Source organism: Penicillium odoratum, assembly GCF_028828045.1.
Source record: "Penicillium odoratum strain IBT 22623 chromosome Unknown utg000005l_segment0_segment0, whole genome shotgun sequence".
NCBI lineage: Eukaryota > Fungi > Ascomycota > Eurotiomycetes > Eurotiales > Aspergillaceae > Penicillium > Penicillium odoratum.
This window is the reverse complement of record NW_026643147.1, coordinates 339366-351846: the sequence shown is the minus strand read 5'-3', so window position 1 is coordinate 351846 and position 12481 is coordinate 339366. Positions and strand designations below refer to the sequence as shown.

Genomic DNA, 12481 nt, shown 5'->3' with positions numbered 1-12481 from the left:
AATACTATTCCCAGCATTATTTGCGTCCCATAATGTATACATTGCAATAAATTTCTGAAGTCTAGAACGATGCACATGTGAGAAGAATTAAGATGATTTTCGGATACAGGACTATCTCAGATGTTATTATCGGAGCTATCTTCAGCTCCATAATCCTTAAAGCGGTTCTATACATATACGATTCTCACCTCTACATATGTAGGCAAAGGCTATCTTTAAGAAAAGTAAGATCCCCTTACTATATTGAGCATGATCAATATATATACTAATGGCTTTGGATACCCCCCTCTTGAACCTAAACTACGTATACAACAACTTCCTCAAATTTGCAACAAAGTCGAGCTAGTAAGACACTTAAAATCAGCTACATAATTTCAGATGGAGCTGAACTCATGTTCTACTACAGCGTGGGTTACCCCGGCCTGGAACAATTTCAGATCAAACAGTTCTCGGACAACTTCCGAGTCCCATGAGTTGCAGGACAGTTCCTAACGGTGACAGGCTGTCAGCAGCAGCGTGCGACACTTACCATGGCCGAATTGTGGGCGGATACCTTGGTCCTCTCAAATGAGCTACCCCAGATCTGCACGGATGGCAAAGAGCTTATCCGTAAGTGCGGGACACTCGGGAGTCGGGATGGAAAGTCAAGCTCCGTGGGGAACAGCGAATAGCGGGGTTGCTACAAAACATTACAAAACATTGATAGTTACATTTCCCAACTACCACACAATGTCGAAACCAAAGTTTGCCATTTTAGACGATTATCAGGGTATTGCTCCCCCATACTTTGCCCACCTCGAGTCCCGCGTCGACATCACCAGCTTCCCCGAGACCCTTGATCCCCGCGATCCTGCCCAACACGATGCTCTCGTAGAGCGCCTCCAGCCATTCGACGCCATCCTCGCCATGCGCGAACGGACCCCTTTCGCCGCAAAGACAATCAAATCCCTTCCCAATTTGAAGGTCTGCTTCACAACTGGCACCCGGAACCTCTCGCTCGATTTACAGGCCTTCGCTGAACAAGGCATTCCCGTCGCGGGTACCGAGGGCCGCCCGCCTGGCGTAAACAGTACAGTGCAACATACCTGGGCATTAATTCTTGCCGCAGCGAGGAATGTCGCGCGGGATGATGCAGCAGTCAAACGGGGCGCCTGGCAGGGATCTCTCGGATTCACTCTCTCCGGCAAGAAACTCGGCCTGTTGGGTCTAGGCAAACTAGGTTCGCAGGTGGGCAAGATCGGCATCCAGTCTTTCGGCGTTGAGGTGATTGCCTGGTCGACCAATCTGACTCAGGAGAAAGCGGATGAACAAGCTAAGGCGCAGGGTCTCCCTGCGGGTAGTTTCGTGGTGGCCTCATCTAAGAGCGAGTTCTTTGCACAGGCCGATATCGTCAGTGTACACAATGTGCTTTCTGATCGCAGTCGTGGCATTGTGGGTGCTGCTGAGCTGGCGACTATGAAGCCCACTGCTGTGATTATCAATACTTCTCGTGGCCCACTGATTGACGAGACTGCACTACTGGCTGCCTTGAACGCGGGAAAGATTCGCACCGCTGCATTGGATGTCTTTGATCCGGAGCCATTGCCTTTGGATAGTCCTTGGCGCACTACAGCTTGGGGTCAAGATGGGCGTAGCGACGTCATTCTTACCCCACACATGGGATATGGAGAGGAGGATCTTCTACGTAGATGGTATAAGGAAGTAGCAGAGAACTTAGAGCGATGGTTAAACGGGGAAGCACTACTACGAAAGATGAATTGAATATAGAGATTGTCTTGTGAGTCAGACTCACAACTCACATGCAAAAAGATGTTTGCCCTGTAATTTCCCCGAAATCCCACCGGGACGGATCACCCGATCACACGCTAGGCAACACGATCTCCACGGTTAACACAATTAGTGTGCAATTGAGTCGGGGCTAGTCGGTATTCGGAATACCCGGTAAGACCGCCGGCAGGCGTCATTGACAAGAAGGTTTTAGGCCTCGGTTTGCGGGAAATTCATTCTTGGCCACTTACTCCACCACGCCTTCCCTCGCCTTCCGTCGGCTGGGGAGAAGTATAAAGAGGTCAATGGACCAGATCTTGGGACACCAGGAAACCTTTGCTCTTCTTTTAATTTCCCTTCTATCCGTCCTCTCCAAACCGTCCACATGACCACGGCAGCCCCCGTCCCCGCAGCCCCCGCGCTCCGCAATGAGTTCCCCGCTCCGACCCATCCCGACAGACTACAAGTCAATCGCAGCACCGAAGCCTTCGGGAGTGGAGCGTTCTCACTAATTGACCTGCCCGCCGGCGCACTATTCGCCAAGATCACCAATGCCACTCCAGGCAAGAAAGCGTACACCAGCGTGCAGACAGGACCAGACACCCACATTGAATTGAACTCAGACCTCGTCTACTGCAACCACTCCTGTGCTCCGTCCCTAGTCTTCGACATGTCTCGGATGGAGGTACGGGTCGTGGATGATCGGCCTTTGAAGGCTGGGGATGAATTGACATTCTTCTATCCGAGTACGGAGTGGGATATGGATCAGCCGTTCCAGTGTAACTGTGGTGCGGCTACTTGTCGGGGGATGATTACTGGTGCGAAGGCCATGCCAGTGGAGGTGTTGGAACATTACTGGATGAATCCGCATATTTTGGATTTGTTGCAGTGAGCTTGACTGTTTATGAGATACCAGTTTACATACGATGAATTAGAATAGAAAATAGATGCTAGCGTCAATTGGAGAATCATGTATCAACAACCACCTCCTGCGCCCCCCATCGCTGCCGCTTGCCTGACACGGCGTCTGTCAATCTCTCGCTTCAGCATGACAAGGCATGTTGCAACGACAACCGACTCGTCAAGCTGCAGGGCTTGTAGCGCTCCATCATCAATTTGTAGCTCACCTCCATTCCCTGCAGTACATCTAGATGTCCCCGGCGTCCGAGTATCAGTACTCCGCACAAGCTGTGCAACACAACGATCCTCCGAATCCTTTTCACCAATAGCACGAAGAACGATTAATCTCAATTTCTGGCCGTCGATTCTCTTCTGTTTCGCATATGCCCATTCATATTCAGTACCAGTGGGCATGGTAAACCATGCCGAGCGCGAAAGCCACTTAGAAGATATTCTGATTTCTTCGGGAATAACACTAGAGGTCTGTAGTAGACGAAGAACGGGATCACGGTTCGGACCGAAGAAGTAGTCCGTGCGGATCAGATTTCCAGCTTTGGGATGAGAGAGGATGCTATTTCCTGACCAGCGCTTGTTTCGAGTGGAGACATAGCCTGTGCTTCCGTCTGCAAGGGTGATTGTGATTTCGGTTTGGCTTGGAGGAAGTGGGAGACGAATGGCATTGATTCCTTGGGCGTCCACGGTTAAGATGCGAGATGGGTAGAAGTGGGTCGAGTTGGTATTAGATGGACAGAGGGTATTGGAACTGCTAGAGACTGATGCACGAACATCCGTCTCATCCAGTTGTGTTGTGGTAGTAGACATGGCTTTGTTTGAATCTTCTTTTCTCGTTTTTTCTTTTGTCTTTCTGGCATCGTGGCATTTATACCATTGAACGTCATGGCGGAATCTTGATGAATACGAGATTGCCTATTTGGGAAAATCGGTGGATCTGTCGATCATTGGTTCCAAGTCACAAACTTGAACTTCGTCCTTGGTTTGAGTTAACGTCCTCGAATAAGCGTCCCACCCAATAGATCCACAATAGGAACCCAAGGAGTGTTACGACCTTTGCCCGTAATCGCTGAATCCCATTGTCCCTGACCATGTTTCTGGTTCAACACAGCCCTCGTACCGCCTTCAGCCGTGCGCCAATCCAATCCAACGATGACCCCCGATTTCTGTAATTCGTCGTAAGCATCATGACACCACATCTTACAGTCAAAGTCGCGTGCTTTGAATTGAATCGGGTCGTCCTTCTGGTAGATGTAGATCTCTGCCATGATCTGATTCAGCTTTGTTGTCGATAAAACCTTGGCGATGACCGCGCACACAAGGATGTTATGGTCCCGGTCCAGGTCTGGAACATCAACACGTTCGAAACGCCATGGTTGGCACACCACATTTTTGATCTTCTGGATGGTGTTTTTGATGTGGTATTTGGTTGCTGGGATGGGTTCTGGCTCCACTGCAAGTTTGCGCTCGGGTTTGATATTCGGAGTTACCAGCAGCGCATAGTGGGGGGCGTTGGGGTGCTTGGGCCGCGCGTAGAGTGCAAGAATTAGGCGTGGCTTATTGCGCTTCTTGGTCAAGGCTTTTTTGATATCGCTGAATATCTCCATTTGGGAGGAAGAATGTGAGGTGGAAAGTTACTTCTCCAAATCTTGAGAGGAAAGAAGACGAGGACAAGCGTTCGTGCAGGTTGGAGCAGCGTTAACCTTGCAGGTGGTTTTCCTTTCAATACCTATCTGACTTAACATGGTTCTGGAGTACTCTTAACAAAAATTGGGAATCGGGGTACCTTTCAACTCTACTAGGCGTAAAACTTTTCTTAACTCAAGAAACCATGAATGTCCAAATTCCCAAAAAGTACCAATTCTTGAAATGGCTGATTTGACCATTATAAAAAACTTGGGTGTCCATTTAAGTATTACCATCATTGCTCTAGACTGAGAGCAAGGTAACAAAATTCGGTTGAAGAGGAATTATAAATAAGGCGTAAGAATAAGAACGCTAGTTCATAACAAAGTTTGGGGACGCGATTGATGGTTTGAGTTCGACGTATTGCAAAGGCCTATAGGTTGGGGAACCATTGACCATTTCAATCTTGCAGAAAGCATCTTGTTCCTCTATCGTCGGAGGAACCTTATTCTCGCGCGAAATGATACACTAGCGCCAATTTGTTGAGGTAATCACGTATCTCCACTGGCAAAACACTATTGAGATGATACTCTGAAACGAGATCAGGCCCAAGTCTCCTCAAGAGGCTATGATACAGATGCATGCTCAGATTAATCAGATCTAAATTCACCGCATTCTCACCATGAAAGCTTGCAAAGTTCGGTCGTCATATTGTTCGTTTTTCTTCACCTTGCTGATTCAGATATTTATCAGTATGTCAAAATGCTACACTACTCATACTACCATAAAAAGTAGCTGCACCGCCTCCGCGGGGATGAGTACTATGTGGCCAGCACATATGAGGATCACGTAGAGAGGTGCTCACAGTGTGCCAATCCTTTTCCGTATAGGCTGTGCCAGAAGCTCTTTACTTGGCGCGCGATGTGAACAGTTACATACTTATATAAAAAGCACGGATGAGTTTTTCCTACCTACAGCCATCGCCATTGCCGTGACTAGACCTTAAATTTTCCCATGGGGTTGCCTATGTAGGTGAAATTATTTAAATACATAGGCTAGAATCAGAAATCTTGTCTCATGGCTTTGGCCCCCATGAGACTTAAATCCCACCATTTGGCAAGGTCTATATGTGGCTATGATCTATAAAGGGTAGTTTCACCCGTAGATTATCATATCGCCACGAATTCAGATCCTTCTGTCCCTACTCGATCTGCTCTTAGTTTGCCGGCGTTTATGACGCTGTAGGGTAAATATAAGCACCAGTTTTGATCGCGTGGACGATCTGAGGACTAGGAATAGTGTAGTCCTGCAAGTTGGCACCTCGTGAGGTGGTAGTGAGCAGTAGCCAGCTCACCATATTTCCAAACAGCACGCTGCCCGTGGGATTCAGATGGGTGTAGTCGGTTGTCACGCGGTTATATGTTGCCGAGTCAGTGGCTCCGATTGCATCCAGATATTGGGTGCTGGCCTTATTCAGGTCAATGTAATCAACCCCGATGGACTCCGCAACGGCGATAGTAATGTTCCGCTGCGTGGCCAAGTCCTCAATCACTAAGCCCGTCGTGGAATTGAAGGTTCTTCGGGATAGCGGAGTCACGAGGATCTGGGGATCGAAATTAGTGTTACCGTTACCTTTAGACTTTGTCTGATTGCCTTGCATACTGGTATACCTCCGGCGGAGAGGACTGCCTGGGTCATATTTTCCAAATTGATGGCGTACTCAGCTAGGGTGACACCAGAAGTAGTCTTCTGGTCGTTATGGCCGAACTAAAGATGACAGACATGTCAGATGAAGCCTGTACACCTCAAAGAGCCTGGCGGATTCTGTGTACCTGAATAGTAACATAGGGTTGAAAATGTGAAACGCTGCGGGTGACGACGTCGATGACATTTGCCCATGCTCCCCCAGATACGAAAGAGGCGGTGGTGTCTCCATTGTATCCTAGGTCAGTGCCAATGGCCCCGTGCGCAAGTGTTTTCAAGAATCCCACGCCCCAGCCTCCGCCATCAGAAGACTGGGCAGCGGTAGTCGAGTCACCTGCCAAGTAGAAAGCGGCCGGTTTCGTCGCAAGAGCGGGTAGTGCAGTGGCGAAGAGGGCGAGAATCCCCTTGGCCTGCCCGTTTTCGAGGATACCGAACTTCATCGTGCAGAGTGGTACAAATTCGAATGTGTCAAGTAATGGTTCCTGTTACGTTTGCGAGTTTCTTATATCTGTTTTTAGGTATTATGTTAAGGCCGGGAAGCCACAGCTTTTCAATTGGTCATATGCAGTATATATCCAGCTTGACCGAAATCGAGCATGCACACCTCCACTTGTTTCTACGAAAAACCTACTTCCGGAGACTAGAGGATCCGCGAATTATCCGGGCCCTAGTATTCCCCGCAATTGTTGATAGGTTGGAAGTGATTTTGATCAACCCATCATACATACCATAGCTGCAGTAGCTCAACTGTCCAGTTTACCACAACTCCATTACCATCACCCAGCAATGAAGAAAATAACCGGGTAGGGACCATTCTGCCAGATAACATGCCACCAATATGGCTGTCATGAAGAGCACAAACTGGTCGATATGAAGCAAGGGAGCACACGTGCCCACAGATCCCGTAACTTCAAAGGCTCTACCCCTAACTATAATAGATATTAGTCACTGATGATCTCATATCGGCAGTGCTCTTGTAGATCGCGGAAAAACTGGATCCAAGATCGCACGTATTGCGGAGTAAATTTTTGATAGACTCGGTGTGTATTACCCCGGCGTGTGAGGGGTTGGCACCAGACGAGTTGGTCGAAGCTTTGAAGATGGTCTGCGAGGACTACGATTACAAGATTAAAATGACTATAAGACCAAGTCGAGATATTTGATCGTAAAAGTGTGAAGTCTTACCTAATATCACATCTAGCAAGCCCAGAATGCTCACCCGTTTCATCGCCTGCGTCATCTTCATTCTCGCCCACATCTCTTCGACGCTTGCATTTTCTGACTTGACCAAGAGTGGTCATGCTCGATCACACTGTTTAGTTCCTGCCGGAAACTCTACCGAAATTGACGATGTCCCCGCCATTCTCCAGGCTCTGCGAAAATGCGGGAACGGCGGGCGCGTGATTTTTGGCAATACCACGTATCATATCAACTCGGTAATGAACACGACTTGGCTCGATGACGTTGAAATTGATATAAAAGGCACCCTTCTTGTAATGGAATACAAATGCAGCCCGTATGATAGCAGCTCTCTCTTGCTGATCATTGTCTTTAGTGGAGCACCAATATCACCTACTGGCTTAACAATTCCTTAGATGTTGGCTACCAGAACCAGTCGACAGCCTGGATTCTCGGTGGTCAAGACATTATTGTCGATGGCCACGGATACGGCACGTTCAACGGTAGTGGACCTGTGTGGTATAGTTACACCTCTGGGGTGTCGAATTATCCTCGTCGGCCGCATCAACTTACGGTCACGGCGAGAGATTCGGTATTCAGTGGGTTGAGATTCGTGCAGAGCCAGATGTGGTACGTTGGCCGTCGGGTATTTCTCTGATTCTTTGAAACTAAGAAAGGGAATGGCTTGCTGACTATCTAGGACTCTGTCCATCATCCACTCCGAAAACTTGTTATTTGATTCTATTTACGTTAACAATTTAAATAACAATGGTGGATCCTCAAGTATGAAGATCATTCATAAGCAAACCCTCTAATGACGCGATCTGACTTGGCAAATTGATGACAGGAAATACCGACGGAGCAAACACAATTCAAAGTCGAAAAATTACTTTTACTAACTGGTTGGTTGTCAACGGCGACGATAGTATCAGCCTCAAAGGCAACTCAACGGATATTACTATCACTGACTCTATCTTCTCCACTGGATTGGGCATTGCGATCGGCAGCATTGGGCAATACAAAGATGTCTTCGAGACAGTGGAGAACGTTCTTATTTCAAATTGCACGTACACAAAAACCACTCATGCAGTGTATATCAAGACCTGGACGGGTGATCAGGTCGGCTATCCACCAAATGGAGGAGGTGGGGGTCTTGGATGTAAGTCACTTTCGCTCATTGGCAAGAAACTTTGATTCATCTTCAGATGGAGAGTTAACCGGTGATTAGACGCCTCCGACATCACAGCTACTGACCTAACTGTCGTCAACCTCAAAGGTGTCCCGTTCACCATTTCCCAGTGTACCACCTTCTCGAGCGCCTCTGGTAACTGCACGAACTCAAAGTTCCAGATCAAAAACATGGACATCAGTGGGATTTCGGGTACGCTATCATCAGCGGATGTAGCAAGTTTTCAGTGTAGCGCGATTTCTCCGTGCGAGAATATCACGATCACGGATGTCAGTTTACGTATCACGGGAACCACGACCATGGCTGATGATTATCTGTGCGGCAATGTTGAGGGAGCTTTGGGCTTTAATTGCACAGGCGAGGTTTGTGTTGGCTCGAGTGCTACAGGAGGTTGTTGATGATATCCAGGCTAAAGGGGACGAATGGTTGTCAAAGTCAAGTCGGGTCTCAGAAGCGTATATGTATAAACGAACTTGAGTGAGACTAGTGAGACTTTAATACTATGAATCTGGTCATTGATGAGTCACTATCCCACTGGGACCATACTGTTTATTCCACTCGTCCTCTTGTACATGAAGATTATGCTGTAATATGCTAGCCCTGCAATATTAGAACCTCACGAAGTGTCAGGTGCGAGTGATTGTCTTTCCTACGGTATGAGTTAAGTAGGCAAAGGTCTCTTCAAAGAGCTAACTGGAAAGGAAAGAAAAGAGAAGTGGAAGGATAGGGTTCGAACACGGTTCCAAAAAGTCTGGGTGTATCCAAGGAATATAGAGGCATACAACTATCTGATTGGCATTAGATGGGCAGTTGTTGCCGATTAGAAGTTTCTTGGTAATCTCATGTGTGTATTGATTTACTTACGCAAGCTTCCGGTTGCTTAGATTTTTGAGAATTTCACACCCGCCTTCTTCGCTGTGAATGTAGAAATCAGATCCATCAAAGGCGGAGACAGAACATCATAGGTCTGCAACCCCACAGACTTGAACTTTTCCCGAATCGCATCCATTCCCTCAGGGTTGGATCCCTGCTCAATTATCGAGGAGACAAAGCCGGCAAATTGCGGTTCTTGCCAGCCCTTCTGATCCGATAATTCGACGTGCACAAAGTCCAAACCATGGAATGGGTGTTCGCGCTCAATTCGGCCAAAGAGGTGAGCCCCGCATTCCTTGCACGCGTTGCGCTGGATGACGGCGGAAGAATCAACCCTACAGCGATGTCAGAACAATGACGATTAGGCCGGGATGGGAGTACATACACGTGGAGTTTAGATTCATTCGCCTCAACCTTCACGTTTTCCCGAGGTAAGACACCGACCACTGAGAAGAGGGCACCGGCCGGCTTCCAGCACTTGGAACAGCCGCAAGCGTGGTTGTGTGCGACGTTGCTTTTCAGGGAGACGACGACCTGGTCGGAGGAGCAGCGGCAACGCAGTGTGCCACCCGAGAAGGCAGGGTCACCTTTGGTGATGCCATTGTCGATCAGAGGGTGGAGAGAGGGTGCCATGTTTATTTTATCTTGTAAACGGTGGATGTTTAATAATATCTAGGACATTGCGGAAGACACAGGAGGTTATATGCAACCAGCTGGATGTCAGATATCGACATGGCGATGATATATCTCCTCACAGCTCCGATTTCCCCTCACGAGGGGCGGCTTTCGGTTTAACCTGCCGGGCTCCATGGCGGTAGATGTGGGCATAGATCGCGCTGATCCCGACTGCTCTATGGTGGACGAGCTCCGTTGTGGGGCCAATCTGAAAGGGGTAAATCGATCCTGGTGGCCCGCGATTGGATAAGTTCTTTGTCTTCTCCAACGGGAAGCCTGCCGAGACTCCGTGAGATTACTTGGTTGATAACGATCCAAACCGAGAACATTCCTGCAGTTGGAATAGCTGGTCAATTTCTTCTCTCTAATGGAAGTAGTCATCTTCCTTGCACACATAGTTCAACATTTACTCAAAAATTAATCGATTGAGGACCTCATGGTGTGTCTCTTTGTAACTGGCCATGTCCTACGAGGCCGAAGATAACTCAGTTGGAGCGAGCGCGGTGGATCGGTTGAACCATAGCTTCTGATTCCAGCATGGTCGAGTAGAAGCAAATGAGTAAAAATCACGATGAGCTGAGAACAAGTAGGTGCGAGTGTGAGGCCAAGAGGGTGAATGCAAATTTATACTCTGATGCCACAAGGTCCTTTCTTTTGCCAGTGAGTCGTAATCCATGCATGACCAGTCAATATGAGTAAAGTCGACACCTAGGGAATAAGGCAGAAGAATTCTTATCTTATCGTCGTATCTTATCGCTGCCTTGTAAGGCAATCCTTGGTTCAGTGGAGTATTCGTTTCCCTATATCACCATTCTTCCCTGTTCCATGCTTACCTCAGTTTCTATTGATCTCATAGCTCAGATAATCTCCTGACGCTTAGCGTATACCGAGCTGGAGTATCTTCCTCTCGATCTTCATCTGCACCTGCAGCCAAAAAGATGGACCACTGTTTGAATGACGTCACTGCCTACCAGAACCATGAAAGAGCGGCTCGCACGATTCAGGTACGACTACCAGCGTGATCAAGATTGAAAAAAAACATCCTTACAGCTAATTTATAGAGATTTTACCGTGGATATCGGACCCGGCGCGAAATTCGAGGCTTCAGTGTCGCCGCATCTACACGAGGGCTGGAGGTAGGATCCCCCCACAGTCGCACGAATTCAGCTCACCGTGAGTTTTATGGCAGACCCCCAGGAATGCACTGAAAGATCCATTTGATGACTATGACAAGAGCCCCGCGCGCAAGAACTGGCAACGTGCAGTTAGTGTTGTGATCAAAGCTGGTGGGGACGATGACGGGATAGTGGAATCTGCTGCTCGCGCCCGGGTGACACCCTCGCAAGAAATCCAGCCGACACGAGCAAGCACCTCAAAACCGATGGATTTACAATATTTCCTAGAGATGGTCGATGTGAAGCACCGACATGGGAGCAATTTACGGGCTTATCACAACGTGTGGAAGAATTCCCCTTCAAACCAAAACTTCTTCTATTGGCTAGATTACGGTGAAGGGAAAGACGTGGATCTGGATTATCGTCCACGAGAGCGGCTCGAGAAGCAGCAAGTTCGATATCTCTCGCCTGAAGAGCGTCTAAATTACATGGTCAAGGTGGATGACAAGGGCTTGTTCAGATGGGTGAAGAACAACGAGTTGGTGGAGACCGATAACAAACGTTTCAAGGATAGTATTCATGGCGTAGTGCATATTGAAGATCGCACGCCCAGGTTTCGAGGGAACTCGAATTCAGAGACCTCATCCGAGCCTGAGTTGAGCTCGTCATCTTCGTCTCCTCCACAAACGCCTTCAAATGAAGAGAGCCACGAAGAGAGCCACGAAGGGAGCCACGAAGAGGTCCAATTCTCGACACATCAAGATTATGAACTAGGCAAAGCAGTCAAGAAGTTCTCTCAGATTAAGCCAGAGGCAATATACGATCATTTCGCTGGCACTTTCTCGAAAAGAGATGGAATGTGGATCTTTGTAAGTAACAAGAAGAGGAATTTTGCATTTATTCTAATCTGGAAGCTACAGGTCGCAGACACGTCATTTCGTATCTATATCGGAATCAAGGAGCCTGGTGCCTTTCAGCACTCTTCATTTCTGCGGGGTGGCCGGATTGCTGCAGCTGGAATGCTGAAAATCCGTCACGGACAGCTTAAAAGCTTGGCTCCACTGAGGTATGATTTGATCTTCCACATCCATTCATAGAATATTCATAGAATAATTCTAACTTCATCAGTGGTCACTATCGACCACACCTCGCCAACTTCCGAGCTTTTCACCATTCTCTGCAGGAGAGAGGTGTGGATCTATCACGGGTGTCTATTAGCAAATCGTACGCCGTTCTTGCGGGGATCGAGGGTTATGCTTTGACAAAGAAGAAAATGCAGTCGGTGCAAGAAAAACTAGGCGAAGCGAAGGAAAAGTTTCATCTGCCGCGCCAACATGAAGAAAAAGGTCAAATTATCAAAGATGCGAAATGATAGCCGGTTAATATGCAAACTGGGTGACAGTTGTCATCATCATTCCAAGGCCTCACTGGCGACGTGATG

At 48.0% G+C, this 12481-nt stretch overlaps 8 protein-coding genes across 8 annotated transcripts; 4 read left to right on the top strand and 4 right to left on the bottom strand.

Moving 5' to 3' along the window:
* Positions 1-729: 729 nt before the first annotated feature.
* Positions 730-1761, top strand: N7520_005656 (D-2-hydroxyacid dehydrogenase family protein; the record flags this gene model as incomplete). Its single annotated transcript, XM_057139590.1, has 1 exon — positions 730-1761. The coding sequence occupies one exon, from the start codon at positions 730-732 to the stop codon at positions 1759-1761; it is 1032 nt and encodes a 343-aa protein (XP_056993596.1).
* A 391-nt stretch (positions 1762-2152) lies between these two features.
* On the top strand, positions 2153-2659 carry N7520_005655 (uncharacterized protein; the record flags this gene model as incomplete). Its single annotated transcript, XM_057139589.1, has 1 exon — positions 2153-2659. The coding sequence occupies one exon, from the start codon at positions 2153-2155 to the stop codon at positions 2657-2659; it is 507 nt and encodes a 168-aa protein (XP_056993595.1).
* Positions 2660-2742: 83 nt separating this feature from the next.
* On the bottom strand, positions 2743-3489 carry N7520_005654 (uncharacterized protein; the record flags this gene model as incomplete). Its single annotated transcript, XM_057139588.1, has 1 exon — positions 2743-3489. The coding sequence occupies one exon, from the start codon at positions 3487-3489 to the stop codon at positions 2743-2745; it is 747 nt and encodes a 248-aa protein (XP_056993594.1).
* Positions 3490-3668: 179 nt separating this feature from the next.
* N7520_005653 (uncharacterized protein) lies at positions 3669-4286 on the bottom strand (the record flags this gene model as incomplete). Its single annotated transcript, XM_057139587.1, has 1 exon — positions 3669-4286. The coding sequence occupies one exon, from the start codon at positions 4284-4286 to the stop codon at positions 3669-3671; it is 618 nt and encodes a 205-aa protein (XP_056993593.1).
* Positions 4287-5536: 1250 nt separating this feature from the next.
* On the bottom strand, positions 5537-6449 carry N7520_005652 (SGNH hydrolase; the record flags this gene model as incomplete). Its single annotated transcript, XM_057139586.1, has 3 exons — positions 5537-5908; positions 5968-6072; positions 6138-6449. The coding sequence occupies 3 exons, from the start codon at positions 6447-6449 to the stop codon at positions 5537-5539; spliced, it is 789 nt and encodes a 262-aa protein (XP_056993592.1).
* A 771-nt stretch (positions 6450-7220) lies between these two features.
* N7520_005651 (putative exo-polygalacturonase) lies at positions 7221-8775 on the top strand (the record flags this gene model as incomplete). The annotated part of the gene is made up of 5 exons (XM_057139585.1): positions 7221-7502; positions 7565-7818; positions 7889-7971; positions 8036-8347; positions 8417-8775. The coding sequence occupies 5 exons, from the start codon at positions 7221-7223 to the stop codon at positions 8773-8775; spliced, it is 1290 nt and encodes a 429-aa protein (XP_056993591.1).
* Positions 8776-9257: 482 nt separating this feature from the next.
* On the bottom strand, positions 9258-9883 carry N7520_005650 (S-(hydroxymethyl)glutathione synthase; the record flags this gene model as incomplete). Its single annotated transcript, XM_057139584.1, has 2 exons — positions 9258-9585; positions 9636-9883. 2 exons carry the CDS (start codon positions 9881-9883, stop codon positions 9258-9260), a joined length of 576 nt encoding a protein of 191 aa, XP_056993590.1.
* A 980-nt stretch (positions 9884-10863) lies between these two features.
* N7520_005649 (IQ calmodulin-binding motif protein) lies at positions 10864-12412 on the top strand (the record flags this gene model as incomplete). Its single annotated transcript, XM_057139583.1, has 5 exons — positions 10864-10929; positions 10987-11061; positions 11115-11909; positions 11961-12106; positions 12169-12412. 5 exons carry the CDS (start codon positions 10864-10866, stop codon positions 12410-12412), a joined length of 1326 nt encoding a protein of 441 aa, XP_056993589.1.
* Between the last annotated feature and the right edge of the window lie 69 nt (positions 12413-12481).